This window comes from Periplaneta americana, chromosome 9 (genome assembly GCF_040183065.1).
Source record: "Periplaneta americana isolate PAMFEO1 chromosome 9, P.americana_PAMFEO1_priV1, whole genome shotgun sequence".
Taxonomy (NCBI): Eukaryota; Metazoa; Arthropoda; class Insecta; order Blattodea; family Blattidae; genus Periplaneta; species Periplaneta americana.
The window spans coordinates 113275578-113301550 of NC_091125.1; the positions used below are offsets into that span (position 1 = coordinate 113275578).

The 25973-nt window shown below is 35.4% G+C and overlaps 2 protein-coding genes across 2 annotated transcripts in view; one reads left to right on the top strand and one right to left on the bottom strand.

Moving 5' to 3' along the window:
* The window catches only part of Ca-beta (Calcium channel protein beta subunit), an 828959-nt gene extending 823285 nt beyond the window's left edge, over positions 1–5674 (bottom strand). The window contains exon 1 of the mRNA XM_069835638.1: positions 5136–5674. Within this exon, the coding sequence (XP_069691739.1) occupies positions 5136–5219 (84 nt within the window). The 5' untranslated portion in view covers positions 5220–5674. The remainder of the gene's footprint in view (positions 1–5135) is intronic.
* Positions 1–25973, top strand: part of ab (BTB/POZ-zinc finger protein abrupt) — a 243431-nt gene that overhangs the window by 75049 nt on the left and 142409 nt on the right. The window lies entirely within an intron of this gene.

Below are 25973 nucleotides of genomic sequence, written 5' to 3' on the forward strand. Positions count from 1 at the left end.
TTACTTTTCTTTTCTTACACTTCTATTTACGTTCGGTTTATTTTCTTCTTTTTTTCGTTTTGTTTGATTACTTTTGTTATTCTTACTATTTTGTTTTTACTGTACTTCTTTTACCAATAGCTTCTTCTTATTGCTTCATTAGATTATTCCGGTTATTCTAATAGTAGATGTGTATAGACTATATTCTATCCGATTTAGACGTTATATTTTTATCTGATTAGATTCAAATCTTCAGATTCCACATTCATAGATGCCGATTTATAAATGCACATACATCTTTTGGTAATATTGTAAGAGTCACTGACAAAGGAAATAAGTTTATTTTTTTGAAACTAAATAGACCTATATCGCAACGAGTTCACTAGATGTTTTCCGTAAAATAGGATGAGAATAACGAGCAATTATTAATAAATTAAAATCAAATTACAATCACTCTTATGCCAGGAAGAAATGGAGTAGGCTTAATTGGGTTTGTCCTGATAGAGATCAGTGAGTAAACTCAAATCTGAAGAATAATTAAACTTAAATTCCAATTTTTTTTCCTTTGTGTGCTACATAATAGAAAAGTAAAGACCAGAATTCAGATAACCTATAGGCTATTTGTACAGAATGTCTCAGGAGAAATGTAAAATAATTAAAGATAATGTGGTTTGGGTTAACCTACATCAATTTAACCTGTTATACCTATGTTCGAAGTCTAAAGTTTGGGAAGGAATTAAGGGGAGAAATACTGGAACGTCTTGCGGTTCCTTGTACTATACCTGACGTGTTACTCCAGATCTTTTGCACGCTGTAACATCTGAGCACCGCAACACCAGCGCAACATACAAACAACTGAATACACGTTCACTTGATATTAAATTCGTGTATTCGCATAGTGAATTTATGGAGACATGCTTTTTGTTTAGGGATTTTGTGATATCAATGCATTCAATGCATTGGCTGCTGTTGAAGAATACAAGCGACGTTTTCCCATTCGAAGGGTTCCATCTAGCTGTATTTTTTCCGTGTTTACCGGATGTTATCTGAAACTGGCAAGCTACCAAGTGTTTCATTGAGGTCGGAATGAGAACCAGTGCCGGTACCTGATATGAATTTACATTTCTGGAATCCATTAGAATTTCAACCTTACTGTCTTGTGTAATTATTTTATTTTCTTACTGAGTTTGTACTTAACCCCTTACTGCATAGGACAGTTTTGCACACACTGGTTTAATATTCAAATAACTTAAGCAGTTCTCTCTTTCTCAACTGATGTCACATATGGTCAAATACACTTTTTCTTCACAGTGTGTCATATCTGTCCCAGTATGCAGTTGGAAATATATGCTTAGCCTTATATTATAAGTTATGTGAATACAAAACCAGTATGTGCCATATCTGTCCCAGTATGCGAAAAGGGGTTAATTATGAAATAAACTTATTGGGACAACACAATATGCAGCATTTTCAATAATGTATTATATCGCATTGTTCTAAAACGTAGAAATACGTCTATAATGCCCCTCTCCATTTAATAGTTGCCACATCAATAACTTCCCAACCGTTACATTTCGGACGTAGGTATATTATCAGGTTAAATCGATAGAGATTAACCCAAAATACATTATCCTGAAGTATTTTACGTTCTTCCTGAGATACCTTGTGTATACAGAACAGAAGGAAAAATATTGCATTACTCTACAGTAGTTACAAATCAGATCATTACGAGAAAATTTTGTCAAATGATATATCGTCGGTTTCTTGGTAAAAGTGACCAAGTCCAAAATGCAAAATTGTTGGGAGAAGGCATTTAAAGGTTTAATGATCCATCCGAAGATAACTGTACTTCTTTAGATGTTAGTAACAAGTTATTTTGAAGGTAAATGTGCTATATTATTACTTTTTAATATATAATTATATCTTAAATTTTCATAATGCTTGGAAGCTTTGGAATGTGACTTGGTCACTTTTACCAAGAAACCGACGATATTTGATATGACTAACAATCTATTTTAATGATTTGCAGAAGGCTGGGTATAAATTTATTGTGCTTGAGGTGTCCTGGATGCAGCTTACAGGCTTTTTACAGCAACGTCACTACAGTTTACGAGAGAAATTAGTAGTCGAAATCTATACTTTTATAGCCAAATACCTTCTAAAACATGATTATAAATATCTTGCTCTACACTCCCCTGCAAAGAACAACTAAATATCGTGGAATACGCAACCAAATTTTAACACAAAACGATATTTACAAAAAATAAAAGATCGGAAATAAACAAAATGGTATTATACTTTCTTGTTCTTTGAATTTTTAGGAATTATAATACTCCCTTACATACCGTATACGTGCAATTATATACACTTATACAGACTGTCAGAGAAATAAGAGTAAATTATGGATAGCAATGAAATTGATAAGAAATATACCTTGTGAATTTTGACATATTTCGTAGTGACGTAGTATTTCTGTCAATGCAAAAATCCGATGGTTCAAAAGCTTTCAACAATACCGTATTTACGTAAACAGCTTGAAAACGACTGATCCATAAAAGGTATTCAGAAGACAATCCTTTTATGCAGGTAGTCTAATTATGCATGCGTTAAAAAGTTATATTCGTTCCAAAAATCGGTTAGTTTTAGATACTGATAATTACTGTACAAACTGTTAGTGAGAAAAAAATTGCAGAGGAGTTTTAAATGTGTATTGACTATACCTAAGGAACTGGGAGGTCAAGTCTCTTAGTAGGAAGGAATGGAAGAAGCTTCTGGGGAAGGCCAGGGCCCACACTGGGCTGTCGAGCCATTGATGATGATGATGATGATGATGATGATTATTTCTATTAACGTGCCAAAATATAATTTTCAAGTTTCAAATGATAATAGTTTAGAACTTGTCTTTATATTAAAGAGATTCTCGATCGGATTTGTTGCAATGCAGTATGTAAAATAAAGATAAACACTAACGACGAAATACATTTTTACACTTCGATGTTGTACGTAAATTCTATTATGTCTGAGTCTTAATATAGCCATAGCACAATATGGCCTACTGCTTAAAGAGCTAGAGCAAATAAATAGGATGACGAAAATTTAACTAATGTGCGAAAATAAGGACAAATGAGACGAAAGAAGACTAAAAATATTATAAATAAAGTACAGATTTTTTGCTATAAACACTCCCGGAAAACACCGGAAGATTTGTGTAATATTCTTCGCTGAAACAATAAAGTAACTTTCCAATCGGCACTACTGAAATTGTTTTTTTTTATTATAGTTGTGAATAACAATAGAAAATGTAGCACTCTAAAAGAATAATTATTTTACTTAAAACTGATGAACAAAAAAGAAAATACGCATATTTTATGTTTGTCATTTGCCCTCATTTCAACAATAACCCAGCGTACACAAAGCTTTTAAGTACTTAAAGTTAATATTTGGTGAAAATTTGTTTAAAGTGAAGGGCAGAAAGTGTTTGGTGATTAACTTTGAACTAGGTCACGTGTTTTCTGGCATTATGAAGATCCGAGTAACTTTATGACCGCCATTTTCCAACAGGTGGATCTTTGCGAACTGTACATCAAATACTAAACTTGGGAACGGATCTGTTTCACGATGTTGATAATATCGGCTAAGTTCGACAGAGAAAATTATTCGGTAGTTCAGTTCATAATGCATTTAGTATACGATGACAGACTCAGATATATGACTGGACTACTTGTTGCATGTGTAAGATGTCGCGAATCATTTTACGCCTTTCTTGCGTAAAATATGTATAAGCTGGAATGGTGCTTTCTCGAAGTAAAGAGACGAAATCAAATATTATGTTTGAGCTTGTAAATAATACTTAGGAAATTCTTTTAATGATGTTATAAGGACGTAATGATTAAATATGCACTTAATTCATTTTATAATATGCCTAATATATAAAAATAATATATTTTGTAATCACAATAATGACAAGTTTTGACGTATATTCACATCCTGGACCTTGTAGAATTGATATGCTAGAAAGTATGAAACCAAATCATCACTTATTTGTAAAGTTCTTGTTCACTTTTATTTTTTAATTGCTGTTGTTCCTGTTTGCTATTTTTTTGTTAATGTAATTCTAAAAGGTTAAAAAAAAATAGTAGAATAATTACTACTTTAAAAACAATGAAAGTAAATTTACATTCCGTTTAGAGAAATTCACTTTTTTACATATGTAATATATAATTATTGTGTAAATAATGTCATCTGTTTAATTAATACTCTCTACTAAGATGCGAATTTAATTGCTAATACAAAACTAAATATATAGGGTGAGTAACAAGAACTTTTAATCATGAAATTGTATACAAATAAATGATGTGTCTGTAATATTGGAGTTTCTTTTTGAGACATATGTTACTCTACAGTTCATAAAAGCCATTCACACCCTTCGTGTACGCAGCAACATCTGGACACTATCAGGTCAATGTGGCGTTGTTATCTTGTAATTCGATTTTAGATTTTATCTCTGGATTACAACTATCTCCCCGATTTTGTGGCGTATCGCTAAGCCTCGTTGCAAGTGATGTGACAAAATCACTTTCATTTGTCACATTAGCTATATATATTATTAACTTTAATATTGAAAAATGTATCGTTATGGTCATAATTATAACTAAATTACGAGCAAATGCCTAGAGAAATTATTTTTTATGAACTTTGAAAGTTAAATAATATTTAACGTAATGCTTCCATATATTATACATATGATTCGCATCTAGTAATGTTTTCCCAGAATTCTAAATACCTATTGTGAATGAGGTTATTGAGTCTATATCGTTTTCGTAGCTTATTATTGTTGTTCTCCTTTACTTTTGCGATATGAAATATGATCACATACATCAGTCGACAATAATTGAGAAAACTGATATTAATTCAGCAACTCTGCAGTTGTTTTGATCACAGGGTAGCATTGTTGCTTCTTTTTGTCCTTATTCTCCATCTTCATTTTCACCTTCTCCTCCGCCTCCTCCTCCTTGACCTCAGCATCAAGGGCAAGTCTTCTGTTTTGGTCCATACGGAGATCGTATGGAAGTACAACCCCATCCAGGCTGTGCAGGACAGCACCGTGCCATAAGAGTGACAAAAATAGACTAGTGAGAGGTGTGACATTAAATTACCTGACTCCCCGAGACGTTGGCAGGTTCCTCCAGACACTCGACAGTAGCACGTGATGTGGCCGGCGGCTGCTGCCGGGATGACATGGCGCCTCGCAACTAAACCATGGCGCCGTCACCTCTACCTCCGCAGGATCACCATCATCACAACACTTTTTATTCGAGATGTGTGGAAAGCATTTAGTACAGATCTTCCTCTGTAGCAGCTCCTGGTAGCACTCCAAACAAAAACACCACTAAGAAGCACCCACAAATCACACGTTCACCATCCGACAACAGGCAGCAGGTTGTGTGTGGAGTAGGTCGCGAGATGTGCTGGACTGGCCGTCCTGACCCAGCCCAGGTCAACCCAGGTCAGCCCCGCCGAGGCTCCTTGACAGCTCCGATGAAAAGGAAATTCAGCTCCGGACACGACAGTAGAAGCTCCCATACACTACGGCTCCAACTATTACTTATCTATTTCCCTCTAATAAAGACCTGTTTGGTGCAAAACTATGATCGGAGGGCTTGTATAGTAGAGTAAGCAATATTGACAGGATAAGAACGCAACCCGAAACACCTGGACCTTCGTTTGTTTTCGGTTCTAGTCGGTTTTGTCCGACATTTTACCCCCATACCCCAGTCGAGACTATCGATCGACCTCTAAAACATGGTGGAAGATAGTTTGCCGGGCGGGGAATCCTCTTTCTCCTCTTCTCACTCTCTCGCTGAGGTCATGCCAGCCCACCTGTGCTACGTCATAAGCGGGCAGAAGGTTCGAACTCAGTCCTCGAATTTCAATTTTAGCTTAATTTAAAATTCATGAGAACATGGCTAGGCAATGAAAACGCGCAGAGCTCTGCACTTCAGAGAACTTTGTGGACAGGTATGCAAGTGGCTCTGATTCTTAGCAAGAGTCTGGTCCCCTTTAACAACCACCGATGTTCTTGAAAGTATAGTTGGAAGATTCACAGAGTAATTAAAAAAAAACAATTGGCAATTGACAGAGCCTACCACGCGGACAGAATGAACATCTTTAGGATTATACAAATAAATTATTAATAATTCGCTGAAATTGTAATGGACTTCAGAGTATATTAGAATCGATTTATTTTGTAAAAACAAAATATGTCAGCAACAACAGGAAAAACTAATTAAAAAGTTATTTGAAATGAAATACAAATTAAATATGCTGTACGTAGGAAATGTGTAGGAAATGTGTAGGAAATATATATTAAAAAAAAACAGTTCTAACGAGCTGTCTTGGAAAATTACTGTACTCCAACCACGAGAAAGTCTCACGGGAATGAGGCGCAGCGGGGTAATGCTATGAAGGAATGTTGATGTCATAAGATGTCATAAGGTCACACTCGTGGGTACTCGTATCTCTATTGGCTAACTCTCAAAGCACCAACGATAACATTGATACACACATATTTATACTATCTTGGTTACAAAATTAGATCACTGTTAATCTCCTGGTTTTTTTAATCCCTCCATACAGGAAATAACATATGCAGGAGAGCGCATGGCTTTTAAACTGACGTTGTAACGGTAATATCTACTTCGTTCCAATAGATGAGCAATAGTAAGCACATTCCTTTCACGGTTAATCTCCTGGCTGGAGAACAATATTAGCTTTCTTGTGCTGCTGACATGTGGAGTTTTGAAAAAAAAACAATTATTACTACAGCACAACAATTTTAAAGCTTATTCTATTGTGTTTAGTCTCGCCTTATATATCATTTTCAGCATATACATCACCTTTAGTAACAGGATGGTTAACAATATCATGACAGAAATTATTATACTTCTCTGGGGTGTAACGTGACATGTGCAGTTTCTCCAAACATTGAATGTTCCCCGATATTACCTTAGCATTAGGTTTAGCACTGACATGTGTACTTACTATACAAACACGTAGGTCGACACTCAAGGAACAAGCTAGTGCCAATAACTCAATTTCGACCAAACCTGACATGTGTTGTTTTAAAATAATTATATTTGAAGGAAAGAAAAAAATGGCGTTAAAAGCATGCAAAAGGCGTAAGAAATGAGTGAAGTAGATTTAGTTGAAGAGAAAACCCTATAAGAAAACTTATTAATGGGCAGTAGACTTGTAATATTGTACAATGGAACATAAAAGATGATCATGATGACAAAAATAGTAATCATGGACTAGTTATTATTTACAGTAAATTAAGAGACTAGCATAAAGCCAGAGTAATTTTAACATATTATATTATATTTTAACAAGTTAATTTTCACTGTGTCTGAATACAGTCAATTAAGACTTCCACAGATTATGTTACTGTCGCAGTGTTCTGGGAGACTTTGGAAGTAGGCATTAATTATCCCCATTGACGTGAGAATGATGATTAGTACAATTTAATTTTGACTTGGGCAATAAGGGAGCGAATAATTTTATCTGAAACCTCTTATTCAGGGAGAAAGTTATTTTATGTATCAACAACATGTGGCTCTTGACTTTGCTATTCATCTGAAGGACTGCTATCGCCATTAAAAACCATCGATCTCGGCCGGATTTGAGATAGGAAGCCATTCTAACCCAAGAAGATGATTTAGATTGTCATACCGGGGATAAAAGAAGACAAAATAGGGCGTATTTTAGGGAATATTCAGAGGATCTATATACATGCAAAAGATTTTTCTTCAGGGTAATACCGTTTCCTTCCACAATTCCACCATTATTCTTCACCTTACCCTCATTTTATCCTCATCTGCAATAGTTAAAAAGAGGCTTTGTTGAAGTTTGGTTTTCCGATGGCGATATAGGAAGCGTAAATTGCCTCCCAATGTCAAAATACGTAAATTGCCTCCCAATGTCAAAATACGTCGATTTCTTCATGTTTACACATGCTTACGGTATGTAAATTGGTTCCCCATTACCTGAGAGAGTGAACGTGCTTCTCGTTTGTAAATACGCCACTGTAATCAATATTTTCCTTCTCATTTTCACACTTAAGACTGTCAGTAATACAGACTTACGTGCATAATTCGCACAAATTACTGACATGGTTAAAATGTGGCTTAATGTAATTAAAATATTGATCAGCTTCAGTTAGAAAAACTTCGTTATAAAACTTAAAATGTGTTTAAAACATTACTTTCTGACTTCTTTAAACAGGCAAGAATTTAAAACAAACAGTCCTTACAAGGTCAAGTGGAGTAATCTTTTCTTGGCGAAGTGTAAGTATTTTATTTTATGAAAATAATGCTTTGCGTAAAACAGATTTATTTCTTTTACCCAGGCTTCTAAGCGACACATGTGAGTCGCTCTGTATTCGTTTAAGAAACTTCATTGAAATGATTAATATTTGGATGGCTGATGTTGAAAATACTGTTAAGTTTTCTGTGTAATGACGTCATTTCGGCGGATGAATAAGTAGTACCTTGCGAGATGCACTCAGTGGCGGATTTGAAGATTCAACGATCTAGAAAAATAGGAGGCAATTTACGTACATTATTTCTTGTAAATAGGAGGCAAATTACATACTTAAAAAAGATAAACAACCCCTTTGAAGGCAACTTACATCACCCCATAGGAAGAACTTGGAGCTCAGGGCCCTTGAGCTTCTCAGAAACTCCTCAGAGGATGGGTTCTGAATCTGTCGGGGCTGAGACAGGATGGTTCAAATGTCAGCATTTGAGTCACAAATACCACCTATGCCATCCGTCGGTCTTGGACAATATATTATCACGTATGTAGGGTGCACAATGGACTAAAGTAAATCCGAATACAAAGATCAAAGTCCGTCCTGGGTCCGGCCCTCGAAAAGCTAAGCCAAAGATCCCGTACTAATTATTACTTTCAATCACGATGGGCACAAGTTTTAATAATTTTCCCTTTTGTTTCATAAAACGTTTCTCCACTTGGGCTGATTACTTGGTTGAGTTTTTTCCGAGATTTTCCCCAAATGTAAGGTGAATGTCAGGTAATCTATGGCGAATCCTCGTCCTCATCTCGCCAAATATTATCTCTCTACCACCAATTTCATTGACTCTAAATAATCCAGTAGTTGATACAGCGTCGTAAAATAACCAAGTAAGAAAAACGATTCTGCAACAGTTCATTATTAAACGTAAAACATTTCACTTAGATAATTGTATATTACTTACAGGTCAAAGAAATCTACTTCATACCAATAGTGTGTTCAACAAATTGGTAACTATACATTTCTGTAACTAAAACTTCTCGGAAAGTTAACTGGAGGATTTTAATTAGGGAATCTGGATTCTCCTGCAAGTCTTTTTGTGATTAAAAAGGAAGTGGTGCAGATTTTGCCCTGCTGCATAGGCTTTATTTTTAGTTTTTGTATCATATCGCCTATCATTATTAGTTCATTTTATTATGGATGTTAATAGAATAATTTCTTCCTTAGAGATATAGCTAACTTGTATTTTGTCGATTATTTCACAGCGTTTTGAAAATTGGACCTACTTCCGGTAAAGCGCTCATTCCTTAACGCCAAGTTAAAGGCATGATGCTTTAGAAAACGATGCTACGACGCGGAACACTACTACTACTGTATAATACGAGTAATGAGGCGACTCTTGCCTAGCAGTAGTGACTACATGGTTTGCGCCTGGAAACTGTTAGAACTCCAACAAAACTTGGGACGAAATTTTATATATATTGATACAGCATACATGTATACCGAAACATAAGAGACGGGGACATACTGCCATTCTCATTTAAATTATTGCTTCAATTTAAAGAAGAAATATAATATAAAATTAGTTTGAGTCTAAGTTGACTTCTTTGCCATTTTGTGGTATTCTTTCAAATAGTTACGCATTAATTCTTTACTGAATACATTATATTTAAGTGTATCGTTCCTGAACAAATTGATGAAGTTACGACATTTCGTGCCAAAAAATTGTACCGAGATAATATGTAACAGACTATTTGTCACGAGAAGAATTTTGTACCGAGCTAATCTGTCTATTTGTCCTGAGAAAAATTTTTTACAGAGCTAATCTGTGCCACACTATTTGTCCCGAGGGGATATTGTACCGAGCTAATCTGTCCCAAACTATTTGTCACGATGAGAATTTTGTACCGAGGTAATCCGTTTAACTAATTGTTCCGAGGAGAATTTTGTACCGAGGTAATCTTTCCCAGAGTAATTTGTCCTGAGGAGAATTTTGTACCGAACTAATCTTTTCCAGACTATTTGTACCGAGGAGATATTTTACCGAGCTAATCTGTCCCAGACTACGTCATGTTCTGAGGAGAATTTTATATCGAACTGATCTGTCCCAGACTATTTGTACCGAGCTAATCTATTTGTTCTGAGGAAAATTTTGTACCGAGCTAATCTGTCCAGACTACTTGTTCTGAGGAGAATTTTGTATCGAACTAATCTGTCCCAAACTATTTGTCTCGAGGAGAATTTTGTACTGTCTAACTAATTGTTTCGAGGAGAATTTTGTACCGAGGTAATCTTTCCCAGAGTAATTTGTCCTGAGGAGAATTTTGTACCGAGCTAATCTTTTCCAGACTATTTGTCCCGAGGAGATATTGTACCGAGCTAATCTGTCCCAGACTACGTCATATTCTGAGGAGAATTTTATGTCGAACTGATCTGTCCCAGACTATTTGTACCGAGCTAATCTATTTGTTCTGAGGAAGATTTTGTACCGAGCTAATCTGTCCCAGACTACTTGTTCTGAGGAGAATTTTGTATCGAACTAACCTGTCCCAAACTATTTGTCCCGAGAAGAATTTTGTACCGAGGTAATCCGTCTAACTAATTGTTCCGAGGAGAATTTTGTACCGAGGTAATCTTTCCCAGAGTAATTTGTCCTGAGGAGAATTTTGTACCGAGCTAATCTTTTCCAGACTATTTGTCTCGAGTAGAAATTTGTGCTGTAATCGAATATTTGTCCCGAGAGAGAATTTGTTCCCACATGTTTGTCCCGAGTTCCCTTATGACAACAGCATACTGCATCAGACATTCTATCACAGGGAGGATGGTTTTGTTTCGGGTCGTCTGATGTGATGCACGAAATCTTATGAGGCTGCATCACACTGCATTAGACGAATGTCCCGGAACGAATGTCCGATTCAGTATACTGCATCCTCATAAAAATGCGTGTAATCACCGTCACATCGGACGGTTCGAGACAAAACCGAATTGTCCGAGACAGAATGTCCGATTCAGTATGCTGCCGGCCTTAGTACGAAGTACAGATAGCATAGCTACAACATATAAAAGCTATACACTATAGGAGAAAGTAATGCTGAGCACTTTACTTATATATACAATATTACACAAGTCCAGGAACATTATGACCCAATGATCTGAGATAACGCAGAATTTCTCCGTTGTTCTTATATTCATCATACCGAATGACAACACGTACATTACCGTGAATTGCATACAATTAACGCATGATATGTTGAGCAGATCTGAAGATACCATCACAGATCCAATAATTACATTCACCTTATTTTTTTAGATTTTCGCGAGAGGCTAAAATAGTTAATTTAGATTCTTGATCGAATTGCAGAAGCCATTGGCGTCAATTTTTATCTACTCTAATTCTAGGAGGTTTGTCTATAAAGTTCTCTAAATTTGTAGAATTTGGTGCCAAATGCTCTGCCCTTACACGTTAAATAGTTTTTCTAATGGTTGTAGCTTTGGAAAGTTTCAGATATGTCTCACTTGATATGTTTGTTACATGCCGATTTATTATAGAGAATGTCGCCTCATTAGAAGTCTGTGCAGATTCTTCTATTTCACTCACTAGCTGTACCCGTGCGCTCCGCTGCACTTATTAGAAATAAATATAAAGTAATTACGTAATTAAAATAGGACATTGGGTCCAGGGAACATTCGTGTTTGATAGAAGAATAAATCGTTTAATATGCTACTTAATTTAAATTGTATTTAAATAATTAAAATGCTATCATTTTGTTCCAGAGACCACTCATTTGGTGCAAATATAATTCCTTTAACATTTTTCTAAATTAGTCTTAATGCATCCTTTAATAAATCACTCCAAATTAATAGAGTTGATTGTGTACGAAGATCATTTTTATGTTAACCTTACTGTGCATCTTTTTTTTTTTTTTTTGTTAAGTTTATTTTATTCACGCCTTAACATCTGTGGTCATGTTGCATGTTTAGATTGTGTGGTTATATCAGTAGACCGTTTATACTCTTGTTGAGTTCCTGTTTCTATTGTGTGTTGCAGATGGCTTGTGTTCATGTAACCGATTATAGACTTTGATTAATGTTTTTGGTATTGGTAATTGAGGCGGTGATGAATAATGGCATGTATCTTTCCAATCCGGCATTTGCCTTTATGACTAAGGGAAATCATGAAAAACCTCAGTCAGATTGGTCGACCACGGGGTTTGAACCCGGGACCCCCGAATACGTGTCTCAAATGCTACCGCCTGAGCCAACTCGCTAGGTTGTATATCATTGTTTATGCAAATAAAAAAATGAGGTACCTTACATAAATATTATTTTAAGAAATACAGGAAACGAATGTGGGTAAATTATGAGCACAGGAACGCAATTTCATGACATTTTTTTAAATATCTGAGCTCCAGTGATCTCTATAGTAAAATGAGTGTATAAAATTAGAGTATTTTATGTGGACCAAATAAAGTTGCAATAATTAAATTATACAATATTTCGCAGAATATCAAGTTTTCTGTGCGTACAGATTTCTTTTCATCTTACCTCAGTCCTCCATCTAGAGAAACTACAAATTTCGAATAGTGAAGGTTAATTAGCTTCTGAGATTACTTCATACAAACACACAAAATATTCTCTGTATATTAATATTGATAAACGTCAAGGCCGCCTTAAATAGACGAAGTCATTTGTTTTGATTTCATTGTAGCCATCGTCGTCGTTCCTGTAATAACTCCTATGTCACATATCGATTTTCAGATTTTTGCTCTATTAAATAACTTAAATACTGTAGTGATGCAGCAAATAATACAATCTACTATATATAACTTAATTAAATTTCTTTCAAAAATGTAAGAATTCACGATCTCCTATGCACTACTGCCATAGAATGAATAAATTTGTTTTTCTTCCTACTAAAAAATTTAATATTTTGCACATAGAAGTTACGGAACAACGACACTATAATCTGAGGCGGCGGTGGAAATGTATTGTATTGTTATTTTAAAACTCTTGTATATCCTTAAATATCAGTCCTATCGAAATTTTGCCTGGAATAACACTTATCGGCAATCATTTTTAAAGAAACTTTTGTTATGTAACATTTTTCACAAAAATCAATAATAAGCGAGATATTTCGGTTTATTATTTCAGGCCCCCTTATAACCCCCCTTTTAAATAAAGTATTTTGAATGCTATATAGCCTAAAATATAAGTTACAAAGAACTTAATTTATATTCCAATTTTCATCGGAATCCGTTCAGCCATTATCGCGTGAAAAGGTAACAAACATCCAGACAGAGACAGACAGACTTAAATATCAGTCCTATCGAAATTTTTCCTGGAACAAAACTTATCGGAAATCATTTTTAAAGAAACTTTTGTTATGTAACATTTTTCACAAAAATCAATAATAAGCGAGATATTTCGGTTTATTTAATTCAGGCCCCTTATAACCCCCCTTTTAAATAAAGTACTTTGAATGCCATATAGCCTAAAATCTAAGTTACAACGAACTTAATTTATGTTCCTATTTTCATCGAAATCCGTTCAGCCATTATCGCGTGAAAAGGTAACAAACATACCGACAGACAGACAGACATACAAACAAACATTTAAAAAAAGCGATTTTCGGTTTCAGGGTAGTTAATTATATATGTTAGGACCAATTATTTTTGGAAAATCGAAAATTACCAGAAAAATTTCGGCTACAGATTTATTATTAGTATAGATTACCTCGGTAGCTTGACATTTACCCAACCAGGTGTGTGCGTATGATCGGTTGACTTGAATACCTCCAGAGTGGTGACTGAAAGATGAACTCGCGCTGAACATTCATTTCTTCTTTCACAACTCCAGTCAGTTTTCCTTTTTCTCGCACGATGTCTTGTATAAAGGAAACCATTGTAGCCGAAATCAATTTGGCACGTCATTTTTCAGAGGTAGTGAGGCGCAGGCGACAGTCCATCTTTTAATTTTTAGTGTTACACTCAGTTACCGAACACGAGGGGACTAATTGTTAATGCAGTACGAATTGTTTAGTACTAATAATTGTTAATGCAGTACGAATTGTTTAGTACTAACAATTGTTAATGCAGCACGAATTGTTTAGTACTAATAATTGTTAATGCAGTACGAATTGTTTAGTACTAACAATTGTTAATGCAGTACGAATTGTTTAGTACTAATAATTGTTAATGCAGTACGAATTGTTTATTACTAATAATTGTTAATGCTATACGAATTGTTTAGTACTAATAATTGTTAATGCAGCACGAATTGTTTAGTACTAATAATTGTTAATGCAGTACGAATTGTTTAGTACTAACAATTGTTAATGCAGTACGAATTGTTTAGTACTAACAATTGTTAATGCAGTACGAATTGTTTAGTACTAATAATTGTTAATGCTATACGAATTGTTTAGTACTAATAATTGTTAATGCAGCACGAATTGTTTAGTACTAATAATTGTTAATGCAATACGAATTGTTTAGTACTAATGACTGTTAATGCAGTACGAATTGTTTAGTACTAATAATTGTTAATGCAGTACGAATTGTTTAGTACTAATGACTGTTAATGCAGTAAGAATTGTTCAGTACTAATAACTGTTAATGCAGTACGAATTGTTTAGTACTAATAATTGTTAATACAGTACGAATTGTTTAGTACTAATAATTGTTAATACAGTACGAATTGTTTAGTACTAATAACTGTTAATGCAGTATACGGATTGTTTAGTACTGATAATTGTTAATGCAGTACGAATTGTTTAGTACTAATAGCTGCTAATGCAGTACGAATTGTTTAGTACTAATAATTGTTAATGCAGTACGAATTGTTTAATACTAATAATTATTAATGCAGTACGAATTATTTAGTACTGATAATTGTTAATGCAGTACGAATTGTTTAGTACTAATAACTATTAATGCAGTACGAATTATTTAGTACTAATAATTGTTAATGCAGTAAGAATTGTTCAGTACTAATAACTGTTAATGCAGTACGAATTGTTTAGTACTAATAACTGTTAATGCAGTACGAATTGTTTAGTACTAATAACTGTTAATGCAGTACGAATTGTTTAGTACTAATAATTGTTAATGCAGTACGAATTGTTTAGTACTAATAACTGTTAATGCAGTACGAATTGTTTAGTACTAATAACTGTTAATGCAGTACGAATTGTTTAGTACTAATAATTGTTAATGCAGTAAGAATTGTTTAGTACTAATAATAATTGTTAATGCAGTACAAATTCTAAACTTGGTACGAACTGTCGCGGTACAAATTGTCCGGGACAAAATTATCAGGACACTTAAATTGATTTGTAGGTACCGGTACTGAATATGAACAAAATCGGTCTTATTGTATAAGAGAAATCTCTGGCACAGATGGACGGACCTACACACAGATAGGCATATGTATGTCCGATACTTTTCTTTCGGTTTCAGAGATGTTGAAACGTGTATTTCCTAAAAGAAAAATCCCGAAATTGATATATGCAGCATCACAATACTTTCCCTAATGATGTAGTAAAATTTTCGCACCAATGCAATGAATTAAATTACTTAAATTCTTAGACCACACGGTTTCTTTTCTTCAGACTTTGGTACAACAAATATCATTTTAAATTAATGCTTTGCAAAGGGTTTAAATGTTGTGGATGATGTCAATTGGAGAGAGTCTAGCAATTGCTACATTGTCGATTTTTATTATGATCATTATAAGAACGTACATACCTGAACTGAGTTGGCTGAGCTCTTCCTCATACCCCTCTCATCTCTCGTAGCATGCACAACTCCAAGTTCTGCGTGTCCATCAACTTCATGGTTTCGTGCAGTATGATCTGATCTCAGGTATAAATTAGGAAGTCATTATCAAATTACGCACTACATGAAATGCATTTAATATGATCAGAGTTTTGGAATGGGTATCAGAAAGTACCATTAGTTAAATTAAACAGGAATTGAACTCACGTGTTTGCATAACCATATATGGGCAAATGTGTTGCTAATTAAAGTTAATAAGCATATAAAAGACAATATCGTTGTGTATGTTTGTACTTACGGATATTCCATTACTGTAATCACAAGCTTTGAACTCCACATTTCCATCAGTATCAACTGAAAAGAGATGAGAAACTTACGACATTTAGATGTCTAAGTGTAATAATAATGGAATTTTGGACCTGACTTTCTGAATATATCCACGACCATTTTGTATCTCAGTCACTGAACAACTTCTCACCAAGTAGACCAGAGATCCCATAAGGTTTTTTGTGAAATTTGTGGTTAGAAAAACAAAAGGAAATACGAAAGATTTAGCACAGTAGTGTTAATAATAATAATAATAATAATAATAATAATAATAATAATAATAATAATACTTACTTATGGCTTTTAAGGAACCCGCAAGTTCATTGCCGCCCTCACATAAGGCCGTCATCGGTCCCTATCCTGAGCAAGATTAATCCAGTCTCTACATCATATTCCACCTCCCTCAAATCCATTTTACTTTCATCCTCCCATCTACATCTCAATATCTCCAAAGGACTTCTTCTCTAGCATTCTATATGCATTTGTGGATTCACCCATAAGTGCTACATGCTCTGCCCATCTCAAACGTCTGGATTTAATGTTCATAATTATGTCAGGTGAAGAATAAAATGCATGCAGTTCTGCGTTATGTAACTTTCTCCATTCTCCTGTAATTTCATCCTCTTAGCCCCATATATTTCCTAAGCACATTATTCCCAAACACCCTTAACCTCTGTCCCTTTCTCAAAGTGATAGTCCAAGTTTCACAGCCATACAGAAGAACTGGTAATATAATTGTTTTATCAATTCTAACTTTTAGGTTTTTTGAGAACAGACTAGATGATAAAAGCTTCTCAATCGAATAATAACAGACATTTTCCATATTTATTTTGCGTTTAATATCCACCTGAGTATCATTTACTCTATATTTGTTACTGTTGCTCCAAGACATTTGAAATTTTCCACCTCTTCAAAGGATAAATTTCCAATTTTTATATTTCCATTTCGTACAATGTTCTGTTCACGAGACATAATCATATACTTTGTTTTTAGGGATTTACTTCCACACCTATCTCCTTTTCTTCAAGTAAAATTTCCGTTTTTCCCTAATAGTTTTTGTGGATTTTCGCCTAACCATAAACATGGAGCTGATGTAACCCGTTCAATTCCAAACCCTCTCTGTTATCCTGGACTTTCCTAATAGCATATTCTAGAGCAAAGTTAAAAAGTAAAGGTGATAGTGCATCTCCTTGCTTTAGCCCGTAGTGAATTGAAAAGCATCTGACAGAAACTGGCCTATACGGACACTGTTGTTTCTTGGGAGTACCAAATTCAATAAGAATAATATACAAAACTTCTCTTTTAACCGAGTCATATGTATTTTTTGAAATCTATGAATAACTGATGTACTGTACTCTTATACTTACTTACTTACTTACTTACTTACTTACTTACTTACTTACTTACTTACTTACTTACTTACTTACTTACTTACTTACTTACTTACTGGCTTTTAAGGGATCCGGAGGTTCATTGCCGCCCTCACATAAGCCTGCCATCGGTCCCTAACCTGAGCAAGATTAATCCAGTCTCTATCATCATATCCCACCTCCCTCAAATCCATTTTAATATTATCTTCCGATCTACGTCTCGGCCTCCCCAAAGGTCTTTTTTCCCTCCGGCCTCCCAACTAGCACTCTATATGCATTTATGGATTCGCCGATACTTGCTACATGCCCTGCCCATCTCAAACGTCTGGATTTAATGTTCCTAATTATGTCAGGTGAAGAATACGAACTATACTCTTATACTCCCATTTTTTCTCCAATATCTGTCGAATACAAAATATCTTATCAATAGTCGATCTATTACGCCTAAAACCACACTGATGATCCCAAATAATTTCATCTACATATGGAGTTAATCTTCTCAAAAGAATATTGGACAAAATTTTGTATGACGTCAACAAAAGTGATATTCCTCAATGTTAATAGTTAGTCTTCTCTTTTAAAGATGGGTACAATTATGGACTCCTTCCATTGTTCTGGTACAATTTTACATTTCCCAAATAGCAAATACTGTACAAGCTTATAAATTTCGATAGATAATGCGTTTCCACCCTCTTGTATTAATTATGCTGGAATATGATCGATACCTGGAGACTTGCAATTTTTCAGCTTTTCTATCGCAATTTCGACTTCAGAAAGTGTGAGTTCGGGTATAAATGGCTCAGCAGTTTGTATTTGAATTTCGTCCCGATCATTTATATTTGGCCTATGTACATTTAGTAGTTAACCAAAATAGTTTTTCCATCTGTTCAGAATTGAATGAGAGTATGCAAGAAAGTCACCATTTTCATCCTTGACCACAATTACTCTTGCCTGATATGCATACTCATATTCCTTTATACCCCTTTATAAATCTCTAATGTTTTTATTCTTACTACTTGTTTCTACCTCATTGAGTTTTCGTCTATGTATACCAATTATACAGCAATAGTTTACGTGACTTTCTTCTTGCGTTTTTATGACTGTAATTTAATGGTATGTCATCTTACGAAACATTTTCCAATGCTGTGTAGAACTATTGATTCTTCCAACTCTGAGGTTCCAGCGTCCGTCATGTTCTTCTCTTCTGCCTCTACACCACGTATTAAGCTTAAAAGCTTGTTACGTCTCCAGCATTTGATCAATGAAACGTTCCCTCGATCTACAGAAATTTCGCTTTCCGTCATGTTTGTGGGCTAATAATCGCAATTTTACTCGTAAGGAATTCTACTGCTATGCAATCGGTTAACACGACTCACGCATTTCTTTCTGCGTTGAGTTATCATTTTGTCAAGGCTCTGAATACTTAATGTTGATCTTGTTTCTCCATATCTGATTCTATAGCGTAAATCGTACCCATCTAGAATTTCTTTTCTGCCATATGTATTCGTATTTCCTTAAGACGTACGAGTATTTCTCAGTTTTGTATAACGAACTGTTAAAGCAATTTATTTACTATTTATTTATAGTGCCAACTTTCAGGTGTTAAAGCGAAAGCTAAGTGGTAAATTACCTAGTAACTAGTTTCGATTTCGTATCAGTCATCTTCAGTACTAGTGAGGTCCTTGCTTCTTCCAGTTTCTTCAGTTGTTTTCCTGGGGAGAGCATTTGTATTTGGTAGTGTGCAGTAAAATAGGGTGTGTGTATTGTGGGTGTGTTTTGTATGTTTGTATATTTCGTACTGTTCTAGTGTATTTAATTTTCGAATTTTCGTTTCGATATGTAGGATTTTCATGTCTGTTTCTGTGTTACTGTATGTATGGTTGGTGTTTGTGATGTGTTCTAAGTAAGTGGAGGTATTGTGTGATTTGGTTATGACTCTGATGTGTATTTTGTATCATGTTTGAAATGATCCCCCAGTTTGTCCGATGTAGAAGATGTTACAAATACTGCATATCAGTTTGTATACTCATGTTCCGTTGTATTTGTTTGTTTGTCTTCTTTGTGTGTTGAGATGTTTTTAGAGTGGTTTGTGTTTAGTATGCGATGTTGTAATTCAATTTTCTGAATGAGATGCGAACTTGTAAGTGTTTTTGTTTTCGTATGTTTTGTTTTTGTTCTTGTGTTTGTGTTGTTTTTCTTTGTTTCTGTAATTATGTTTTGTCTTTTTTATGATGTTGTCTATTATGTTGGGGTTGTATCTATTTTCTTGTGCTATGTATCTGATGGTGTGAATTTCTTCATTGTATTCTTGCTGGTTCATTGGTAAGTTGATTAATCTGTGTAATATGGTTCGAAATATGGCTTACATTTGTTGTGTATGTATGTGATTCTTGTTAGTGTGTTGTGGGTTTTCTGTAAATTTTCAAAATATGTTTGTTATCTACTTTTGTTATTGTGATGTCTAGGAAGTTTATGGATTTGCTGCTCTCAGTTCCTAATGTGTAGTGTAGGTTTGGATGTATTTTGTTTATGTGTTGGTGTATGTCTTCAATCTGCCTTTTGTTTTTCGAAACATCACAATACTTTCTCTATACAGTGTGTTAAAAAAAAGTATCCCATATTTTAGGAGATGATCGTATGCATCAAAACAAGAAAAAAATATCTAATAAATATGGTCCTACAACACATACTTTCTGAGATCTGAACACTTGTTCACAGGAGGTGCTCAATGTGACGTCCATTTATGGCAATGCATTTTTCTGCCCTACAATACAGCAGACTACCAGATAATAATACTGCAGTTGACACCCCTGGCATGGAATACTGATATGTTGCAAGGAATACTGAAAAGAAAAGTTTGGTTGCGGATATGAGCAGGATTCAGCTGAGTTGGTGTTGTGAATTTTCGTAATCAGCATGTGTGGGCTGATGAAAATTCCCATGCACTTGAAGAAATAAGGCATCAGCACCTATTTCAATCAACGTATGTGCAGGCGTTCTTGGCGATAGATTAAGGGTCATACGTGCTACCACAGAGATTTACTGGGGCTCGTTATCAGGACTTTCTAATTAATGCAGTGCCTACCTTGCTGAAGTATGTACCACATCAGCAAAGACTACAGATGTGGTTCATGCATGATGGCACACCAGCACATTTTTCCGCAATGAGCGTGAACACCTACGCTGACATTTCAGGACTGCTGGATTGATTGGTGAGGCCCCACACCTTGGCCTGCTCGTTCCTCAAATCTAAATATCCTAGACTTTTGGTTATCAAGAACAACCAGGTCAATTTCACAGAGTGCGTGATTCCTTACGCCGAAGGGCAGAGGAATGCATTGCCATGAATGGACGTTACATTGAGCACTTCCTGTGAACAAGTGTTCAGATCTCAGAAAGTATGTGTTGTAGGACCCATGTTTATTAGACATTTTTTTCTTGTTTTGATGCATACTAGCGCAGCCTACAATATTGGATACTTTTTTAACACCCTGTATATGTTATTCGTATAACACCGCATATGAACTTAAATTTTTAGTTTTCATATTATTCTATTCTTATTTTCAATTGGTTGTCATTTCTGTATGCTTTTACAAGAATATACTAATTCTTGACACCGATTATTTCTTAATTCCGTAAGGACATGTCCGCAAAGATGAACTATAGCCTAGATATTGCAAATTAGTATATGTCATCTCCATGACAACGGCTTTATAAATAAATTCCATAAACACTGTACGCAAAGATAAATTGAAGTCATGCTGTTACGTATCTTCGTCTCTGATGTCTTCTGACATTGGCACTCCTACCGAGACAACATCGTGATGGTAACCTGCATGAGATCCTCTTGAGGGTTTTCGTCAAACGATCCTGCAGTAAGACAGTGAAACCGCCCGGGAATTCATCAAAACTTTGTTAGTGTTCCTGCATCACGCTTTTCTCTGTTCCCTAGTGGCGTTTCGACGCGCGTGGACGCTCTTATATCATGTGACACCTAGCGATCGACCCGTCACAGAGACGTAAGCCGATAGCATCGACAACAAAATAAATTTAATGCTGCTATTCTCACCCTACATTACACATATTTACTCTAGGAAAGCACCTAGTCGTGACTTCTCACGAGATGAACCTTGAGTTGACTCCAACCAGGTATTGTGAAGTTTGTGGTGAATAAAGCGACAATGAAATGGTTTTCTCGGAATACTTAGGTTATCCTCCTGTTTCTCATACCACAATTATTTCAACGTCTCTTCATCTCCTAATTGTTTTTGCAGCTAAAAAAAGGACGCTAAACTCAGAATAACATACTTCTTGAAAATCTTAGGTCTGTTGCAGTTTTCTGGAGGTCCGAAAAGATACTTTCAAATTACTTGCCACTCTCACCACTAGTGTGAGTAAGGCTGAAGGGAACGACCGTTTCATTTTGAGAAGTGAACAGAAACTGTAGTTGCATACGTTCATAACTTCGAAACTCCTCTAAATTCAATTAGCTGATGGAGTTCCAGACGTCTTACATTCTCCATCCATTGAATTCAGAGCATTCAGGTTGTAGCGAACATGAATCTGCAACCCATTACTTCACTTTTATTAAGTTATTTACAACAACTTTTTATTGTGGAACACATCTTTTACTGAGCATAATATTGTTACATATTAGCCGGGAATATATATATATATATATATCTTTTTATACTGAAATTAAAGGTTTTAGAGCCATAGTGGACCAAGCGCCATTTATTAAAAACGCAGAAAACAAGGGTTAAAGTTAAGTGAATACCATAGTTTAATGAAGATTGGCATATCATTTAATTTGAATGTGTATACTTTATATTACTTGCTATATGTTTCCATTGAATTATGGTGATAACTTCATTTTAACCCTTGTTTTCTACGGTTTTAGAAGTGGCGCTTGGCCCACTATGGTTCTGAACCTTTCAATTGTGTTGTTTCTTAGTGACCGGATGTTAGTTTTCACTTAAGGTCAAATTTTAGTTAAATAATGATATTGGCGTGTAATTTAAGATTATTTGCGTTAAAAAACTATCTCCACGAATGATCTCACTGAAAACAAAAGTCCTATTGTGTAAGTTTTAGTAGGTATTAAGTCTAATCGTCCCGCGCCGTGGCGTCGTGGTCTAAAGCATCCTGCTTCAGACTCGCGTTACGGAATGTTCACTACTTCGAGTCCTCATGGGGGAAGAAATTTTCTCATGAAATTTCGGCCAATGTATGGACCAGTGCCCACCCAGCACCCAGCTACGATAGGTAGCGAAATCCGGTTGCGAAAGCCGACTGTAACGGTTGGAGGGATCATCGTGCTAACCACATGATACCTCCATTCTGGTTGGATGATCGTCCATCTCTGCTTCGGCATGTGGACGTGAGGCCAACAGCCGGCTGGTCGGTCTGGGCCATTCATGGGCTGCAGCGCACAGATTATTATTATTATTATTATTATTATTATTATTATTATTATTATTATTATTATTAAGCCTAATATATGCGTATTTGACACGTAGACACTACTGTGTGTGCACGTGTGTGTGCAGGGAGTAACGGATTAAAATTCTTCTGCGTTTAGACAGTTTAAGTATCGGTGTACGGATTGATGCTATATACTTTGAAGACGGAACAGGCCTGCAGGACTAATCCTTATAGCTGAAGAAGAAGTACTGGTATAAGTCCTTTAAGTATACAACATCTAGGAGGCATGGGTGAAGTGAATAAAAAATACTATGACTCCATAACGAATCACAAAATGATATAGACCAGTGGTCGTCAGCACTCGTTGAAATGGGTAGAGTGCAAGGAGTGCAACAAAATATGCTCCGTAGTGCAGAAGGGAAAGGGAGATAGCATACCCGCCAGCAGCCACGGGTGCACGCTGGTGCTGTAAGAGACCCGCGGGTAAAAGATGCTAGCCCGAGAGTGCAGTATTGCTGATGACCGCTGATATAGACCATCTCCGAATACCAGCGGGATGCTCGAACGGCCTTCGACTAGTACCATCTATCTCTTAGCACAAGACTTCCGTCGTCTACAGTAGTTAGCGTCTCTGTTGAGCACCGGAGCACGATAATTTGACAGAGAATCTGGACATCTCCGTCAAGTTTCATTAAAGCTCTTACACCTAAACAGAAAACAAATTTCTATGGTAGGAAACTATTTAAAACGAAGAGAGGATTTAGATGAGTTGGAGATGTAGGTGGAACTAAATTTATAATGTTAAGGGAATCGGTAAAACCTCGACCTCTAATTTTCTTCACCTGTGGCCTGTATTACTTCAATTAGGGCAGGGAATCAAACTCAAATTCGTGAAATATAAGACCACTTTCTGGAACTGAGCTACCGTAGGGGTTGAATTACCTATTAACGAAGATAAAAGATGTCTTGATGCTATTTGAAAGATAGATTTTCAGATGACATTAAAAGGAAGCAAACTATTCAGTATACCGGTTCCATTAACATTATAAATTGAGTTCCACCTATATCTCCAACTCAGCTGGATCTGCTCTTTATTTTAAATAGTTTTCTGCCATAAAAATATGGTTTCTCCAAGGTGTAAGAACTTTAATGAAACCTCCATAAACCAATGTATCTTCATGTATTTTCCATATTTTTCAATGTTTACTTTTACTGTTCCCTTATTATCCATCATACACTAAAAACCTAGAAAAATTCAAAATACTATAAGATTATAATATAGTCGTTATAAGTTCAATAAATAAATTTTCCAAGTTTTCAACAACTATTTTTTTTTCAGAATATAATGGGTTAAGTCCACGTAGGCTTTTTGTGCATCCTTTATGGAATGAGTTAGATACCGATTGTGCAGCCTAGTTAAGTCGGTTCTACCATCCGCGATACCACGTATTACTCTCCAGCCATCAAATCCCAATGCCTAGGGTTCCCAACAACATCAGAAAAAAAAAAAACGATACACTGATTTTAAAAATTGAGCTTCGGTATATATTTTCCATCGCACTTATCCATGTTCCTTTGAACAGATTAAAACAATACAATTAAGTGAAAACTAATGTTTACTAATCTATTATTGAAAATAAAGTAACTTACTTACAGAATAAACTGAACAAAATGAATTGAAAATGTATTCCTTACAAAATAGGTTCAACTGAATATAGGCTACACTGTTATAAATCGGAGTCAAGAGTCACTTGGACAATACTTTTATGGGGAGGGGGGGAAATTGAATTTCTTATAACAATTTATTGCAAATATAACAATAAACAAAATACTATATCGGCCTGGTAGACCGGTATTTCAGGTTAATGGTTAAAATCATCAATGTTTTTAATAGGTATACACACAAACTTCCTACTCTTCGCATATAACAAACGTGAATGATCATGAACTTTACTACGGTGTATCATTTTCTGTTCCGTCGAGTTCTTTTTCAAATTTAGTTACAGCAGTCATAATTCAGTGTTCTATTTTATAGTTACAAAAATATTCTTCTCCAACAAAACGTCTTTCACACAAACTCTGTTGTGCAACGACTATGTGAGGTTCCAAGAATGCTCATGTCACTCGTACAATGATTTAATATTGCCTGTCATAATTCTACTGAATGCATTGTGACCATAAATAAGTAAAAAATTCAAATACAGATCAGATCGAAATTCCTGTTGTTTTTGTTTATAGCACATCATATATTGTTCAATAATACGAAAAAGACGGATAATAAACATCTTTACTTACACGAAAGGAATCAGTACCTTGTGGATGTAGAAATACAGTACAAGTCTGAACTTTAACAGGAGTTATGCTAATAAGTAAAATGATAGAGGAATTGGTTTGCTTCTGGATTACAAAACTAACACAGAGAGAGTGACTGATTGATTGACTGTCTGATTGCCTGACTGACTGACTGACTGACTGACTGACTGACTGACTGACTGACTGATCACTGACTGAAGGACTGACTGAAACTGACTTACTGACCGGATGACTGACTGACTGACTTACTGACTGACTGACTGACTGATCACTGACTGAAAGACTGACTGAGACTGACTTACTGACCGGATGACTGACTGACTAATGGAGTGACAAAGTGACTAATTGACTCACTGACTGACTAGCTGATTAATTAGCTGATTGATTAACTGATTTGCTGACGAACTAACTGATTGGCTAGTTGACTAGCTAACATAACTGGCTGACGGACTGACTGACAGACTGACTGAATGACTA